This window comes from Lissotriton helveticus, chromosome 5_1 (genome assembly GCF_964261635.1).
Source record: "Lissotriton helveticus chromosome 5_1, aLisHel1.1, whole genome shotgun sequence".
NCBI lineage: Eukaryota > Metazoa > Chordata > Amphibia > Caudata > Salamandridae > Lissotriton > Lissotriton helveticus.
Window position 1 is genome coordinate 868,587,864 of NC_136065.1, and position 17,626 is coordinate 868,605,489.

Here is a 17,626-nt window from a genome sequence, read left to right on the forward strand (position 1 = left end):
AATTTCAGATGTTTTTTACTACCCATAACGAGACCTCCTCAGGGTTCAAAATTCAGCTCTTTTACAAACCTGAGTTTTTGCAGGGGTCAGAAATGTAACCATATTTGTAACTGGAGCCCAATAATTCAAAGTTCTTGTTATAGCTCTTCCGCAATAATCCTTCTGATCAGATAGGCCAAGATTTCTTCAACTTGTTCAACCGGTTCAAACTCCCTTTTGCACATGACATTGCAAAGAAACTGAACAATCGAATTTCAGGATGAAAGTGTAGTACTTACGTACACATAAACAGACCATTTGAGCACTCTTTATCGATTGTAGATGTCAAAATATTTGAGATCATGCACATCAATCAGGAGATTTGGTGATTGATGAGTCATGTTTTTAAGCAAATGGGCATAGGCTTTTGAGACCCTTATCAATGATGTATGAGGCATACATTCAGCTCGTCTGAACTGCAGACGAATGTGGCAATCTAGGGAGGCATGCTGTAGAGTCTGGAGGAGTGACAGAGAAATAAGCAGTAATGGTGGCAAATATTTGCGTCTCCAGTTCACTCAATGAACACAAGGCACAGGCTTATCTTGTTTTGAGAGAAATTCACTAGGCATAAGGAGGCCCTCATTCAGTTAGTACACAATCTTGTAGTTCATCGTTAGCAGGGAACAATGTTCTGTATTGAAGGATTTACTTGCGGTCCTCAGCTGAGTGTCCTTGAGGCACAGATTTACATACTCCAAACTTTTTGGGGTCACTAACATTCTACCTACACTTGCCAGTGGGGTAAGTTAGAGTATGAGGCTTATTTACAAGCCCCTTGCATAGTGTTCCCCGCCATTGCGTCACTTTGTTTGATGCAACAGCAGTCCTGCATCTGCTCCATATTTACATGGATGAAGATGCGTCACTTTTTTACAGGCTGCCTCGGTTTTCACCTGCATGAAAATCCCCTGCACTGCCTCGGTTTGTAATATATGCAAGGTAGGCATTCCATCGGAAATGCCTACCTTAAAATGGATACAGTGGTATTTACCATTTTTTTTTACGAAGCATGCCGCTGCGCTATCAATGTGTCACAATCCCTACGCCTGTCAAAACCGGTCATAGGAATGATGCATTGGCTGTTGCAGTGGAAGCTGACACGCTGAAGTGAGTTCTTACAATGGAAAGAACTTCCCTCCAACAGGTAAGTTCATACATAAGGTAGGTAAGATGTAAATGTCACATTTGTGATATTGGTGCCTTATGTCAAGCATACAAGTGGGCATAGTGGTATACATAAGTACACTCTGCCCATTTGTATGCGTGACATACAGGACCAATGTTATAGAGCGCAAGGTGAGTTTCCCACCTTTTCACGCTCTATTATATTGGTCCCCAGAAAGTAGACAATGCGTCACTGAAAACCGACGCATCTGCTGTTTTTTGACGGATTGACGGAGTTGTATCGGTTTTCACGCCAAGTCCAGCAATACGCAAAAAAACCCTGTGCCATGGTGCGCAGTATTGTAAATATGGCACATCCATGGTGGCGCAAGGGTTTCTCCCGCGGGAGCCAGAAAACGGACGCAATGCTGCTTTAACACAGCGATGTGTCAGTTTCTTGTAAACAAGGTCCTATGTTTACAATTGACTTGATAAATCTGATGTAGCGAGGGATAGTAAGGGAAACCGAGGCAACACAGCATCTCAAAGCATGCTAGTGGAGCTCTCAGGTTTCCCAGCCCCATGCTTGAGTAGCTCATCTAAGTCGTTTTTTATTCATTTTGCACAATGGGGTGTGAAGTCCTATTGATCCCATTATAAAATCAGAATGAATAGTTCCAGAATGCAAATAAAAATCCTGGACAGGATAAACTATTCACAGATGGACCAGCTAAACTTATGAGCTTCGTGATAGCTATGCCTGTAGGTACATAACTGAAAATACACCTTTAAAATCTCCGGCTGGTGAATTTTTGTGGTGTAGCTATTTCAAAAGAAATAAAGACACATCCTAGGGAGGCTACACTATACCAACAGTGGTTGCTATAGCACGTGCCAACGCAGAAGAAATGCGTTACTTACCTGTAACAGCAGTTATCCAGTATTGGTGTCTTTCATGGATTCACATGCCTGAATCATTCCCCGTCGTCGAGACGGGAGCCTCCGGTACATAAAAAAGTAATGTCCTATAGACATAAATAGAGAAAATAGGCCTAAGGGCCTCCCCTTAGTAGCCTTTCTTAGTCCTTATGTAAAAAGGACCAAACTCTCCTAGTCAGCCAATCAGCTCGGACCTCCCTCTAGAACCTTCCTGGGAGGAGCCTCAGTCCCTCAGATTTTCGTACGCACCCAGCTAGGTAGGCGTAATGTTGTCAGAGAGGGATGTGAGTCCTTCCCGGGGAGGCGGGAGGGTTGCATGTGAATCCATGAAAGACACCAATACTGGATAACTGCTGTTACAGGTAAGTAACGCATTTCTTATCCACTATTAGGGGTGTCTTTCATGGATTCACATGCCTGAATCAGAATAGTTAGCCATCAGATATGCACATTTGTGATGTAAATCAGTTCTGCAGTCATGTTAGACAATGCATATATCATCACATATAGTATCACAAGAGCAAGGAATGTGCATACCTGGATGGCGGGATGTAGGAAGGCTCACCTCACTGAAAGAGATGGCGAAGCACCGCTTGACCCACTGCCATATCCTTCTGAAGTTCGATATCCAGGCAGTAGTGGCTGGAGAAAGTGTGCGGTGACTTCCAGGTCGCCGCTCTGCCAATGTCCAAGATTGGCACCCCCGCGAAGAGTGCTGCTGACGTGGACATCGCCCTGGTGGAATGTGCAGTGACCTGATCAGTCAAAGGCCGTCCGGCCTGGTCATGGCAGAATGCAATAGTTGATGAGATCCATCTTGAGATGCTTTGTTTCGTGAGGGACAGGCCCATTCTTGGTCTGCTGTATGCCACGAACAGTTGTGAAGAGTTTCTGAAAGTCTTAGACTTATCTAGGTAGAACCTGAGACATCTTTGAGATCTAAAGAATGTAGAGCCCTTCCTGATGCGGTTGAAGGGTTCGCAAAGAAAGTTTGAAGGATTATTGGCTCATTGAGATGAAAGTCTGAAGGCACCTTTGGAATGAATTTTGGGTTCGGTCTCAGCACCATGCTAGCATTCCTGAACTGCAGGTATGGTTCCTGAATGGACAGAGCTTGGAGCTCGCTCACTCACTCTTCTGGATAGAAAACCGCCTGTAGCCCACTGACTCTTAGTGGGGATTTTTCACGAGACATACTTTGGGTCAGCTCCGTGTACTGGTTGAACGGATGTTTCATGAGCTTGGTAAAAACCACATTGAGATGCCAGGAGGTGGCAACATCCTTACTGGCGGGAAAGATCTATATAAACGTTTCAGAACTTGCTTAATCAACCCGCTTGACCAGAGCGATGGGCTCGTTTGAATTCTTTTATAACGAGATAGCACTGTTAAGTGTACTGTAATGGATAGATAAGGCAATATTTGCACCAGTGATGTGGAGAAAAGCATATTTCTGCGGTCGACACCGCAGACACAAAGCGCTTCCCTTTCCGGGAATATGTTCATGTGCTATCCGCACTTGCTCTGGCAAGAATGTCTACAGTCTTGTGGATTATTCCGATTGTGGAACCCTGAACTCAGGGGTCAGGCGACCAACCAGAGAGACTTCAGACCCTGATGTCGAACTGCATTATCGATCATAGTAAGCAGAGATAGATACTGCCGCCGGTGGATCGGCGGCTACAGGGATAGGTGGTGGAGTTCTGTGAACCAATGTCGCCTCGGCCCAATTGGGTCTATTAAAATCAGAATACAAGGCTCCACCAACCTTGTCTTGAGGACAATGGGAGCATCGGGAATGGTGGAAAGGCCTACGCAAAGACATTGCGCCATGCGGTTGGAGATGCATTCCCTAGCCAATTACCGAAGTGTGGGCATTCGGCTTTCATTCACGTCGCAATTAGATCCATTTGCGGCGTGTTTTATCTGGAGAAGATGTGGCCAATGATTTGTTGGTCCAGCTCCCTGTTACAATGGTTTCTGCCTGCTGAACGCATCGGTGAGCCCATTGTTCGTCTTATTCTTGGTAGGCAAGCTTAAAGGCCCAGGAAGACCGTCAGCAGTTCAGGCAGATTGATATGTAGTGTCTTCTCCATAGGAGACTACCTTCCGCATTTTGTGACGACGTGAGGAACCGCCGGAAGTAGGAGTGACAAGCCTTGAGACAGTTTTTGAGAGGATATTCCTCATTGTAGGACTCCGGCCATGTGAGGATTCCCTTTTATGTGGCAAGATGACCCTGTAGATTGTAACCACTGCTTCGATAGCGCCTCTTGTAGAGGTCTCGTTCGTAGTTGAGAGCGAGGAATCAGGAGGATACACTATCACTCTCTGATGGGAAAACCTTTGCTGACCGTGTGGCCAGGGTTATACCTAGGAAACTGATGTACCTAGGAAACTGATGTAGTGAGAAGGTTTCAGGACCGATTTTTCCTGATTGAGGATGAGATCCAAGCATCGAAAACTGAAAGCAGGCATTGGGAGACCTGGACACGTCTTTTAAGGATGAAGCCTTGAGCAGGCAGTCCTTCAGAAACCGAAAGACTTGGTGTCCTAGTTATGTCGCTCCCAGGGAACTGTATTTCGTGAATATGTGTGGTGCAGACTTGAGCTCGAAAGGCAGAACGCGAAACCGTAAATGTCTGCCCACTACTGCAAATCGTAAGTACTTTTAGCGATTCCTGTGAAGTGGGATATGGAAGTAAACGTCCTGTTTGCTGGACCTCATGGATTACCATGCGAAACAACTGCCTCTTTTAGGAGGGTGTTGAAGTCTCTGAAGCCCAAGGTTGGTCTCCTCCTCTTATCTTTTTTCTGGATTTAAAAAGGAAGCGGGAACAAAAAAAAAACCTTTTCCCTTATGAGGAGGAGGTACTCTCGCTATAGCTCCTTTGAGGAGGAGGAACTCTCGCTATAGCTCCTTTCTACAGCATAATCCAGACGTAGATGCAGCTGTATATCTTGATATCTCCGCTGCCCGTTCCATGAGAAGACAATTTCTCAGAAGATGGGTGCTTGTTTTGCTATTGTCGGCGACTGAAGGCATTGTGGTCTACTCTGGCCTGAAGAGCAGGAAGATTGGAATTGATAATTTCCTTTGAGGGAAGACCTTCTTCTTCCTCCATTTGTACTAAAGGACAGGTTCATATACTGAGGAGTGTCCAAAGCTCTCGCATTGTCTGTTTCGTTAACTTTTCGTGCCAATAGTGACTGGCCCTCATCTGGCCTGTCCACAAACGTTGTTTGCACCTCAGGACGGAAAGGGCCCTCCTTGGATCCGCAAGACTGCTGGTCCAGCCACTTGCGGAACCCTGTCATAGCGATATTCCTCGCGCAGTCTATGGTTTAACGCCAATGCACCGCCTCTAGCGGAATCCACCTAACTTCCTCTTCGGATGAGTCTGGTAATTCCGGCTGGTATGGGGCCAGTGTGCCCACAATTTTTCCATGCTAGCGTACCAAGAGCGCTAGAACGTTCACAGAGGAAAACCTGTTCGTAAGGTTGTCCACTCCTAGACCCTCCTTATCAGGAGGAGGTGACAACGGGGCCGAAGGATCCCCGGAGTTTTTCTAGGCCGCCTGTGGCACTACGGAGTCCGGCTTAGAAAGTTCCTGTTAAGCACGCCGGTGCTGTATCTGGCGCTTTATACTTCTTCTCCAACGGAGGGATCACCAGTGATACAGAGGAGGGGTACTACCGGACCCTTACCTCTTCTGACTATAGGTAATGGATAACCCGTATTGACCTTACTGCATTCTTGTAGGGTTCTTTGAAGACGTACAAGAAGCAGGCCTGTTCTTGAGAGGTCATGGAGATCTTAAAACGTTGAGCAGCTCTCCATACCACCTTAGAAGAGATTCCAGAAGTGGTGGAGTTCCTTCTTCGTCGATGAATCCGTCGACGAGGTTGCCGTCATAGACTATGCCATCGTAGACGCGCAGTCATAGATGACCATACCCCCTTAAAAGAGATTACAGACTTGGTGGATTTCCTCCTTCGTTGACGAGTTCGTCGACAAGATCTCCGTCAGAGAGTATGCCGTCGTAGACGAGCAGTCATAGATGAGGCCGTCGTAGACTACTCGTAGACAAGGCCGTCGACGCCGTCGTAGACTAGCCTTCGTAGCTGAGTCCGTCGTAGATGAGGTCATCATAGACTAGACCATCCTAGACGAGGCTATCGTAGACGAGTCCCTCGTAGACTAGGCCATCGTAGACGAGGCCCACGTAGACGAGGCCCGCGTAAAGGAGGCCATCTTAGGCTAGGCCATCTTAGAGAAGGCCCTGGTCGACCAGACAGGCTGTCATAGACGATGTCGTCAATGACTATGCCGCCGTAGACGAGTCCTCGAAGATGAGCCTACGTAGATGAGGCTATCGTCGATACCGTAGACAGGGCGTCGTAGGCGAGCAGTCGACTCCTTAGACTAGCCCTTGTAGACGAGGCCGTCATAGACTAGGCCGTCGTAGACTAGGACATCGTGGACTAGGCCATCGAGCACTAGGCCTTCGTAGACGACAAGGCCATCGATCATTAGGCCTCCATAGAGTAGGCCAGTAGACTAGGCCATCGTAGACTATAGATTAGGCCATTGTAGACTAGGTCCTCGTAGACTAGGCCCTGTAGACTAGGCCCAGTAGACGCTGTAGACAGGCCGCCGTAGACAGGCTGCCGTAGACAGGCTGTCATAGACGCGCCCACGAAAATGCGCCTTTGTAGATGAGGCCATCATCGTAGATGAGGCCATCATCGAAACCGTAGACAGGCCGTAGACATGCCGAGTAGTCTTCGTAGATGAAGCCATCATTGATACCGTAGACAGGCCTTCGTTCCGAGAGGCTGTCGTCGATGGTTGCGTCGCCGACGTCGACGGTCTCGTCGTCGACGGCGACGGTCTTGACGTCGACGGTCTCGTCGTCGACTGCCTCATCGTCGACGGTCCTCGCCGTCGTCGACGGTCCTCGCCGTCGTCGACGGTCCTCGCCGTCGTCGACGGTCCTCGCCGTCGTCGACGTCGACGGTGTCAAAGTCGACGTCCATGGTGTCGTCGACGGTCTCGTCGTCGACGTCGATGTCCTCGTCGTCGACGCTCTCGACGCTCCAATCGTCGACGTCGACGGTGTCGCCGTCGACGTCTATGGTCTCGTCGTCGACGTCATCGTCGACGCTGTCGTCGTCGTCGACGCTCTCATTGTAATGATGATGGTTTTGACATCGATGGCTTCTTAGGCTGTACCTCAGGAGGTATAGACGACGCCTTTCTGAACGATCCTATGACCAGAGGAGGGGATATAGACGGCTCATACGTCGTCTATTTTGTCCGATATTTCTCCAAAGCAAGTCCTTTACTCTCCTTTCCCACAGAGTGGGGAGATCCTTGAAGGACTGCGCCCGGAAGACCCCTGAGCGGTCTTTTTTGGGGCCTTCTCAGGATGGTACCCTGAGGAATGAGTCTGAGGAGATTCTCTATTGAGGTCTCCTGGACTTTGAGGGCAACACCTCATCGCAGTAACTGGAGAAAATAAATAACCTCCTTTCTGGCCTTAACCATATTAACAGCCTCTGTTCACGACCCTTCAAAAGTCACTTGAAAAAGTAACATACCTTGTAGCCTTTGGTCTGTGAGTGTGAGGAACCGAGCAGAGCCACCTCTTGGAACAAGAAGTGCAGGCTCCAAACAGAATTCTTCCGTTCTTTCCCTTGTTAAACCTTCTTTAAAGAAAGTATTTGAAGATAAAGAATGTATTTGAAGATATCCATAGTAGAAAAGCCAAATTAAGTGAAAAAAACACAGAATCTGAGCAGAGCTCAGAGGAGACTCCCTTAGCACAACGTGCGGTAGAAAATCTGAGGGACTGAGGCTCCTCCCAGGAAGGTTCTAGAGGGAGGTCGGAGCTGATTGGCTGACTAGGAGAGTTTGGTCCTTTTTACATAAGGACTAAGAAAGGCTACTAAGGGGAGGCCCTTAGGCCTATTTTCTCTATGTATGTCTATAGGACATTACTTTTTTATGTACCGGAGGCTCCCGTTTCGACGACGGGGAATGATTCAGGCATGTGAATCCATGAAAGACACCCCTAATACTGGATAACAGATGGATTAGAAGGATGACTGCCAGGACCACTTTTCATCTCGGACTACTAAAAAACTTCTTGAATGTTCCCACAGTCTAGTGCACTTTCCAGTGACCCAGGAGTAGCTCCCCAACAAGGAACTGCTGTTGACAGAACGTAGAGCCAGGCTAGTGTAGGAAAACGCCATGCTTGCCAAAGTTCCCAGTTGCTTAGATTGGTAAGAAACGTGTTTGGGTTCGACAGACTTGGAGGCCTGTACTACAAGGCTGTTGGATGAAGAGTGCAGCGATAGGAAAGCAGGATAGCCAACAGCAAGACAATGGCCTCTGTGGGCTATCCTTTTGTTGGTTGATAGGGTGCTCAGATCAAGGTTTGGCCCAGGACCCTAATAAAATGCCCATCAATGCCTCTTTAAACGGGAGAAGGCTCAGCAGAAGTCTGTCTAGTTTGCAGGACCTAAGTAAGAACATAGATCTTTACCTCATTTGTGGGTTTTTGGAGGTCGAGCACTTCGGCCGCCCTGTGCATGTTTATAAAGACAGATCCCTTTATGGAAGGTCCAGGAAGAGGAAAAAAAGAGCAGTTGCTGGAGAGATGTTGAGGCCACTGGCCTCTTGCAAGTCCTCATACAAACGGTCACTCTTGTAGGGCTGAGTGAATTCATGTCCCTGGTCAGACAGAATCCAAACTAAATAAGGAATGCAAAAGGGCTGCCTCTCCTGAGGGGCTAGTATGGCCATGTAGGAAGAGGAGCCTCAGGTAGATTTAGATGGAACTCTGGTCAAGGTCGGAGCGGTGCCAACAAGTCATCAGATAGAATAATCGGCCATAGACTGCATAGGTTTTGAGAAACTCTGGGCCAACACTGTTCTCTGGGTTGGAAATGTCAACAGCGGATCAGGAGGCCTCGTAAACTCTGGTTGTGCCTACAAGAGCTGAGGGTTCAGCTCCAAAGTCGGCTGACTTCAAGATCAAGAAGCGTGGCGCTGCCCCGTCTGCTCAGACGAATGAGTGACGCAAAGAAGCAGAATGCCGCTCTGATTTCTTGTTTCTACTTCGATTCACCTTATGACTTGGAGATTGATTAAGGCTGGCCTCTCGAATGGCGATCATGATTACTGGAACTAGACAGGAAAGAACCTTGGATGCGGAGAGCAACTTGGTGCAGCCCCGATGCGGAGTCTTCTCATGCATGGCAACAGAGTTTTGCCTCTTTCCCGGAAGGCCTTCAGTTCATCAACACACAATCGGTGTGGTTACTGTAGTCATGGTTCAACCCCAGGCAACAAACATACCTGGTGGGGATCTGTCAAAGACATTTGGTTGTGTCAGTCCCTACAGGGCTTGAAACTTGTAGTATTTGAGGATGACATCCCTTGCACACTGTAGAAATTTGCGGTAAAATGTCTATAAGTGACACTAAGGGAGCTCCACTTCAGCATCTGGTGGTGTGAAAAGAGAAGAACTGACTCCAGTGTGCAGAGTAGCACCTATATAGGCCTAACATATTATTTCAAGAGTGGATCTGCTTCAGTGCAGAGCCAAGAAGGCACCACCTTCCTGCAAACACTGCTGAAAAGTTTCTGAATCTAGTCTGATGCATGGGAAGTATTCAAAATGTGGAGTTGCTGCTAGACGTCTATCAGAAGTGGAGGTTCTCGCAGTCTGCCAAAAAAGGAACCACCAGTCCACCATCTCTCAAAGTGTGTGGGTGTAGCTCACGTACACATGAGCACTACAGGAGTGAGTAGCTAGCCTCCCTGAGGAAAGCCCTTCTTCACATCAATTCCTTACATATGAAATGTCGGAATCCTGGGGAGGTGACAGAAGACTCAACATCCACACATATATAATCTGTCACCTGTAGAGCAAAGCCATTTGCTGGCAAGTGCGAGGACAAAAATGCCAGATCGTCTGGGGCAGAATAGTGGCAATGAACAATGATTTTAGGGGAAAAGTCCTAAAAAAACTAAAAAACTTGGGCTATTATACATTTGTGCCAAATAAAAGTAATTTCACTAGAGGTTAAATAGCCATGGGATGATTAGAATTTACAGTAATGCCTGCATGATTCTTGATAACTTCACCATAAATTTATACATGGTATAGCACTAAATAATTCATTGATCTAACATTGTTAAACAGTTAATATTGTATCACTATCTATTACGACGTAGCCAGAAAATATTTAAAAGTACATAGCAATTCATTCAATTAATACAAGTCTTTCCTACAAACGATCGATTAGAATGTAAGAATATGACTCTAGTGCCCACTTTGCACCCTGAGGTAGTTCATAAGAGAAAGAAGGTGAAAGAGGATACAAATCTTTTTGGCCAGACGTAATCTTTGGTATTGGGACAACGTATAGGCATAGTCAAAATACCCATCTTTGTGAGTACAGTTTGTGCGTACCCGTAGATACTGATTGTATGGGAAATGTTCTTTTAGTGATCTAGGACAGGAACTTAGGAAGACATTATTACATTTCTGTAGGTCTGGTATGACGAGGAAGCCATTGTGGCTCTTGATCCACAGATCAAGGAAAAGGAGTTCTCTTTGACTGAATTTCTAGCAAATATGAGATCAAGATATTTTGTTTAACCAACTATGAAACTCTTCCAATACATATGACAATGGCTGCCATATTGCAAAGACATTGCAAATATAGCTATACCAGGATTGAATGTGTGCTTTGAAAGGATTGTTAAGATCCATTTATTTTCAAATTAAGACATGTAAAAGATCACTAACTCTGGGTTAAAGCTGTAGCTCGTTGCAACTCTTAATTTGAAGAAAAAGTTCAGATTTAAACATGAAGAAATTCTTCTTGAGGCATAAGGTAGCTAGGTGTACTTGTAATGCAGTTAGGCTGTCATTGAAGTGGTCTCCTTATGAGGACATCTTATATAATTACCAAAGTTGCATCCTAAGATATGTTAGTATACGGTGTATAGTGGCAATGAGCCACTGGACATCTTGAATAGAAGCGGACCTACTCTAAAAAGATACGGCAGAATCCAACATTGTGTTAAAAGCCAAAGAAACCAATCTGCACGATTTCAGCCATAATGTTAATTTTAACCTCTGACAGTGGTAAAACAATTTCATTGTCCCAATAGGAGCAGAGTGATTCTGTTTACACGTCCATTTTAGGTACTGCAAAACATTTAACAGGGCCTGAGCCAGAGGAGTGACATGATATGAAGAACATTACCCAATACTCCTCAACAAAGGAGTCCAAGAAAATGCAGCAGACCACTCCATTAGTATGGTAAGTTGAATGAATTGCAACAGGGGAAGAGTGCACCAGAAGGCATATCTGAAATAGCTGCATGTGCCTTCGAGACCGAAGGCACACCAAAGGGAGCTGATGGAGGATGGTGCATAGTGATATCAGCCTGGGTGAAAGCCATAAGTGGGGCTGGCAGTGTAAAATGCGTGTCTGGGTACTTTCATTGGGCTTATTTAAATTAAGCTAGGACACTACACCAAAGAAAACACTAAGGCAAAAGTCAGTGAAAGAATTAGCCAACCTCAAAATCTGTCCCATCATCAGGCCCGATGTGCAGATCAAGATGAACCTTCTGCACTCTAAGATCTAAATTTGGAGTGCGGTGACTTGTGTAGTTAAAATGCCCATGTTGCCTCACCTATTTGAAAAATGGTATCTAGAATGGTGCCATCACCCATTGCAGCCTCTGGATGGCTGTGATGGTCCAGCTTACAGTTCGAGCTAACAAACTTGAACCAATCAGCCCCTCAAACCACAATCCAATATAGTTAGAACAACAAAACCTAGAGCATACAAAAAGCTAAGGACACATGGGATCAACACAGCACTAAGAACTACGTAGACAGTAATCAGTCACTTTTCAACAGCACTTAACACTTCCAGAATCGTTCGAAGTTGTTAAACAACCTGCAGACGCAGAAAGCACCACTGCAACCACACCTCTGCACCCTGAGCAGTCGTCAAAACAGAACAGACTAAAGGCACCAAGACCACAACTCCGCACCTACAGCATCACCTTAAGGTATTGAAATGCTCGAGAAGCCAAAATTGGCCAAACCTGATGGTTTAACGCACACAAGGCCCTTAAATACCACCTCTTAAAAAGTAAATCCTTCAAAATAAAAGAACACCCAGAGGACACCAAAAAAGTGCCAGACACGCCAACATTGCAAGTAATCGCTCTCCATTAGTTCCAATATGACTCCTCATGTACAAAAATCTTTTGCACCAGACTATCCTGGCCAACTCTAGCCCTGACCTTACCGGCCTCGCCGCCCCGGTCCAACTGGATACCATTAACAACTGGCTTACCCGCGCTGGCGACGACTTTGCTCCATTAAGACGGATCACGGTTAAGCGGAATCACGCCGCTAACCGTTGGTTCACTCCTGATCTTAAAGCGAAAAAGTTGGCCGCGCGCAGAGCAGAGCGCGCATGGAGGAAAACATACTGCCCTGCCCAAAAAAAGGCCTACCTTTCCGTACTTAAGGTCCACAAGCAAGGCATCCTTGATGCCAAGACCCTGTTTTATTCTAACAGGATTCTGTCTGCGGAGTCACAATCCAAAGAAATCTTCGCCACAGTACACGAGCTTGCCTCATCCCACAGAGTCATGGCCTCGATCCCCCCTTCACAACCGCTTTGCGACTCGCTCAACGATTTTTTCCTTGATAAAGTCGCAAAGATTAAGGCCAACATCCCCCCTCCATCCCTCACATTTATCAATCCTCCCCCCCCTACTGCTACCCCTAAACTCACTTCCATTCCCCTTCTGACAAAAGTCACGCTCCCTCCTTTGCTCCAAAAGGTGAAATCAGGCTCCCCTCTGGACTTTGCCCCTGCTTATATTTTGAGAGATATCTTCCTAGCCTGCCCAATTCCCCCTCTTACCCTTCTGAATGACTCCCTCAGGAATGGAGTGGTTCCCGCTGCCCATAAATATGCGGCTATCATTCCTATCTTAAAAAAAGCAGGTGCCGACCCTTCTTCCCCTTCCAATTACCGCCCCATTTCTCTTTTGCCTTACTTGGGCAAGGTCCTGGAAAACCATGTAACCTGCACCCTGAGTGCCCACGTGGAAAACAACCACTGCCTCTCCCCTCGGCAGGCGGGCTTTCGCCCCCTTCATTCAACGGAGAAGGTGGTGATCTCAGTGATGGACTACCTACGCGAGGGCATTGATACCAACTCACCACAGGCCCTCATTCTCTTAGATCTGTCCGCCGCTTTTGACACGGTGGATCACTCCACTCTTCTTACCCGTGTCAGGGCGGCGGGCATAGAGGGCCTTGCCCTCGCCTGGATCGAGTCCTTCCTGAGTGACAGGGCTCAGGCGGTCCATCTAGCGGGTTTCAGGGCCTCACCTCGTAAGGTTGCTTGTGGGGTTCCCCAAGGTTCTTCACTTTCCCCTCTTTTGTTTAATTTATACATCTACCCCCTCATTTTTATGTTACAGCAGCTCGAGGTCACGGTGTTTAACTACGCCGATGACCTCCAGCTAATTTTTAACCTTTCTCACTCCCCTTCATCCTCCCAGAATGTCCAGTCTGTTATGTTGTTTATACAAGACTGGATGAACTGCAACCACCTCAAACTCAACCCGGACAAGACGGAGTTAGTCTTGACCGGAGGTGGTTGCAGCCCCTGGTCCCCTTCCCACTGGCCATCTTCACTCGGTGTTCCCCCGCTTCCTGTTTCTAAGGTTAAAACCCTTGGTATCTTTCTTAATTCCTCACTTTCTGTCCACTCACAGGTGAATTCGGTTGTCTCTTCTTGTTTTTTTTCTCTCAGAACCATTAGGAAGATCTCTCGTTTTTTCTCCCTTCCCGCCTTAAAGATCATAGTGATGGCCATGGTGCTCTCGCGTCTTGATTATGGTAACATCATCTATAATGGCGCTCCGGCCTATGCCATCCACCGGCTGCAGCTAGTGCAGAACCAGGCTGCCCGCCTGATTCACGGCCTGCCTAAATATCATCGTACCACCCCTTTATTGCAGGCATTGCACTGGCTGCCAGTGAGAGAGCGAGCCTTATTTAAGCTTGGTTGTCTTACCTTCCAGGCTAAAATGGGCACTGCCCCGGAGTTTATTTGCTCCGCTGTTAAACCCTACGTACCGGGCAGAGAGCTCCGCTCTACCCATCAAGCACTCCTCACCACTCACCGGTTTAGGAAGAAAAAGGCGGGTGGAACCAAATTTGCAGTCCTTGCCCCTATGTTTTGGAACTCCCTTCCCGCGGAGCTTCGCATGACATCCCTTTACACTGAGTTCCGTAAAGGCCTCAAAACCCTGCTCTTTTCTCGAGCTCACGTTCTTTAGATCCTTCTTGCTCCTGCTGCCTCTCGCAATCCAAAAGCGCCAAGAAACCGCGTGGTATATGTGCGCTATACAAATGTTTTTAAATTCAAATATCAGGAACTACAGAAACATATACACTGCATATATCCCATTCATACATCTAACACTACAGCACAACTTCCTTTTTCACTGCATCCACTACAATGCCAAAGACCAAATCACAGCAACAGGTCTACTGTCAAACACTTCCCCAGCCTGATCCAAGATTCACCTCATGTTATCCTGTTTCTAGCAGGCAGATATAGGACTGGACAATAACAAAAAGCTACCACACCTATACAACTTGCCAATCTAGGCATATACCTTCACAGAACTTGAACACATTCATGAGAAATTGTTCTTCAAGACCACTTGCATACACACACATGACCGCTTATTGTTAAAGCACTCACAGAGATACACCACCTTGGCGGAACCGGCTTCAAATATTTCGGATATGTATCAGAAAAAGAGAGCTGGGTTACATGCATTAAGGGACACCTCAGAAAATAGCTCAGTAGAAGCAGCACAGCGCCTGATAAATAAACTTCTACATTTGAATACCTTCATTATTATCAGATCCATACATTCCTGATGTCTTATGTGGTGCAGCGGCCAGGGCAGCCGACTCCGGTGGCAGCTCAACACAGCACCATGTGACTCTGGGCAATAGCTCTCTTAATTTCCACAACGGCCCCCATCGCCTTGAGACCCGTAAGGGAGAGTAGTTCGCACTTTACAAAATACGAATTTATGCATTTTAAGATCCACAACTGTGATCTTCGATCCAGTGTAGGTAACTGCTAATAATAAATAGATTAAAGAATGCCAATAACTGGATTATTCATTGTAAATCGCAAAATTATAAACAACGGTATTTCTTTTCTTTCACACGGACATCTTGTTTATGATCGAACTTTTATTGTCCTTCACAGAGACTTGATTGTTGGTTTCATGAACACTCTTTACACACAGGGCAGCCAAAACATGATTTGCCCACTGCGACTAGCAGACCGTGGGCTTTCTCAAGGGAGAAAATATGTTACAGCAACAATCAGAGTAAAGAAATATAAAAGCCACCACAGACAAATAATTTACGTTTGGCGATTCGTAAAAAGAGATGTGTTCACACTGGTGACCCACGGTGTAAAAGAGCTATTTAGTCCTGGACAGGCCACAGATTAGACATGCTCTGTACACCTACACAAGGTGATATGATGTAAACGTACCAAACACAGTAAAGACATTTATGCATGTTTTGAAAGGAAAAAGCGCAAAGACTGGTTTAAAATAACGTTTTCGCATAATTATTTAATCTTAACTCCTATTAAATGTACCATTATTGCAACAGTGATATATATATTTTTTTAACTTATTTTCATCTCGTATTTGCAACTGATCTTGAAGATTTATTATCAGAAAGAAGAGACCAAATCTTCTCAGTAAAGCAAAACACCTTTAAAATAAAGTGGCACTACAAGATGATATTTGCTTGCAATCTCCACAACTCTGGCAAATGCAAGAGCGAACAACTGTTCCGAGTTACGAGAGCTGGTTGAATTACACGGGTCTTCACTTTTTCCTGCCGCCACTGCCAGAAAGGATCATAGCAATGCGAATAAAGATGTTCATTGTGTCCATGTAAATACCCAAGCACCTAAAATCAAGAGAAAATTGTGGTGAGCAAATCAAAGAAATTGGAACTTTTTTTTTTTAAATATCCGATAGATTTTCTAATTCTTATACATGAGAAGATTAAGTGTAATTACTTCACTGCAAACAAGTAACAATGTCCTGTCTGCCCTTGGGAATAACAGAAAAGCCAAAACATAATTGTGAGAAGACAACTTCATAAAACGCTTTTTCTTGATTTTTAAAAAATCTCAGTTGAACTTTAAGGCTATAATATTTGTGTACGCTTCCAGAAAAGGAATTCAGTTTATCGTTCTACTTAAAGTATTCTAAAAGTTAACTAAGAGGTTAACTTCTGCATTATGATATGGAACACAATCCACATTGGGATCGAAGAGGGATCTGAAATGAATGTATTTAAAAAAAATTTTAAAAACACACTGGACCGCTATGTACACAGACCATAAAAAAAATACAAATAAGGGTATGTTGAGGACAACAGTGGCACTGCTCAGCAGCTCTCGATCCTATCCCTAGGTGTCACGTCGGCCCAGCCCAAACCATTCCCCCCCTGCCCCCTTTAACTATTTCTCGACCCAGAATCCAACCCGACCACAAGATTTCCCTTTTAGGTTCTGTCCAGATGGCAAACTTTTAGCCTGCTTAATCCCCCACACTCTGTCCAGGCTACACTTCCAGCAGATACCAATTGACGTGGGAGGCTTTAGCTATATAGTCAACATTGTTTGCTCCACGATATCCAGACTAGGGAAGTCAGGTCAAGGGAGACTGAGTAGGCACATAAAGGGGAAACAAAAAAAAGAAAACTCCAGTACAGGAGATCTGTGTCCTAAATCCCTTAACCAGCGCTCTACATGATTATGGCATGTTGCTCATCAGCGAAGAGCTAGACTTCTTGGTTCCAACCAAAAGCATACTCTTTTTAACGAGGATTACTACCATCCATCCACATGATTACTAAAGGCTGGAGGCTGCCGACTATAGTAATCGGTAAAAAAATGTCCCTGAACCCCAGTAGTACAAATGCTACAGGCATTCATAGTAGTAGGTCAGTAATGTGTGTTTGTATACATGGTATATACACATAGCATGAACCTAGCCAAAAATCAGATGCAAGCTGCACAAGGACAAACAAAGAGCAGAAAACCAATATGTGATATGAAAGGTGGTAGATTTGGGGGCGGCTAATGCACTGTGATGTAGTGTTCTTCAAAGAGGTGAGTTTTCAATTCTGTCCTAAATTGGAGCAGTTTTAAGGCTGTCCTAATGGATACTGTGACGTCACTTTTGATCCTGAGCAAATAGAAGGAAAAGAGCCCCTGCCTTCTTTTTTTCACACTTCTTTGACCCCACTCCTGGCTGTGTGTATGCAGAGAACCAGCAGAGATGGTGATATCGGGTCTGGAGGCTTAACGGACCAAAACGTCCACTGCAGAGGCCTGTGTTGGACCTCTTGGTCA

The 17,626-nt window shown here is 45.8% G+C and overlaps 1 protein-coding gene across 2 annotated transcripts in view; it reads right to left on the reverse strand.

Annotated features, from left to right (window-relative positions):
* Nucleotides 1-15,417: 15,417 nt before the first annotated feature.
* Nucleotides 15,418-17,626, reverse strand: part of GHITM (growth hormone inducible transmembrane protein) — a 296,117-nt gene continuing 293,908 nt past the window's right edge. For both annotated transcript variants that reach the window (XM_078643354.1, XM_078643353.1), the window contains exon 9: nt 15,418-16,170. In XM_078643354.1, the coding sequence (XP_078499480.1) occupies nt 16,086-16,170 (85 nt within the window). In that variant the 3' untranslated portion in view covers nt 15,418-16,085. The remainder of the gene's footprint in view (nt 16,171-17,626) is intronic.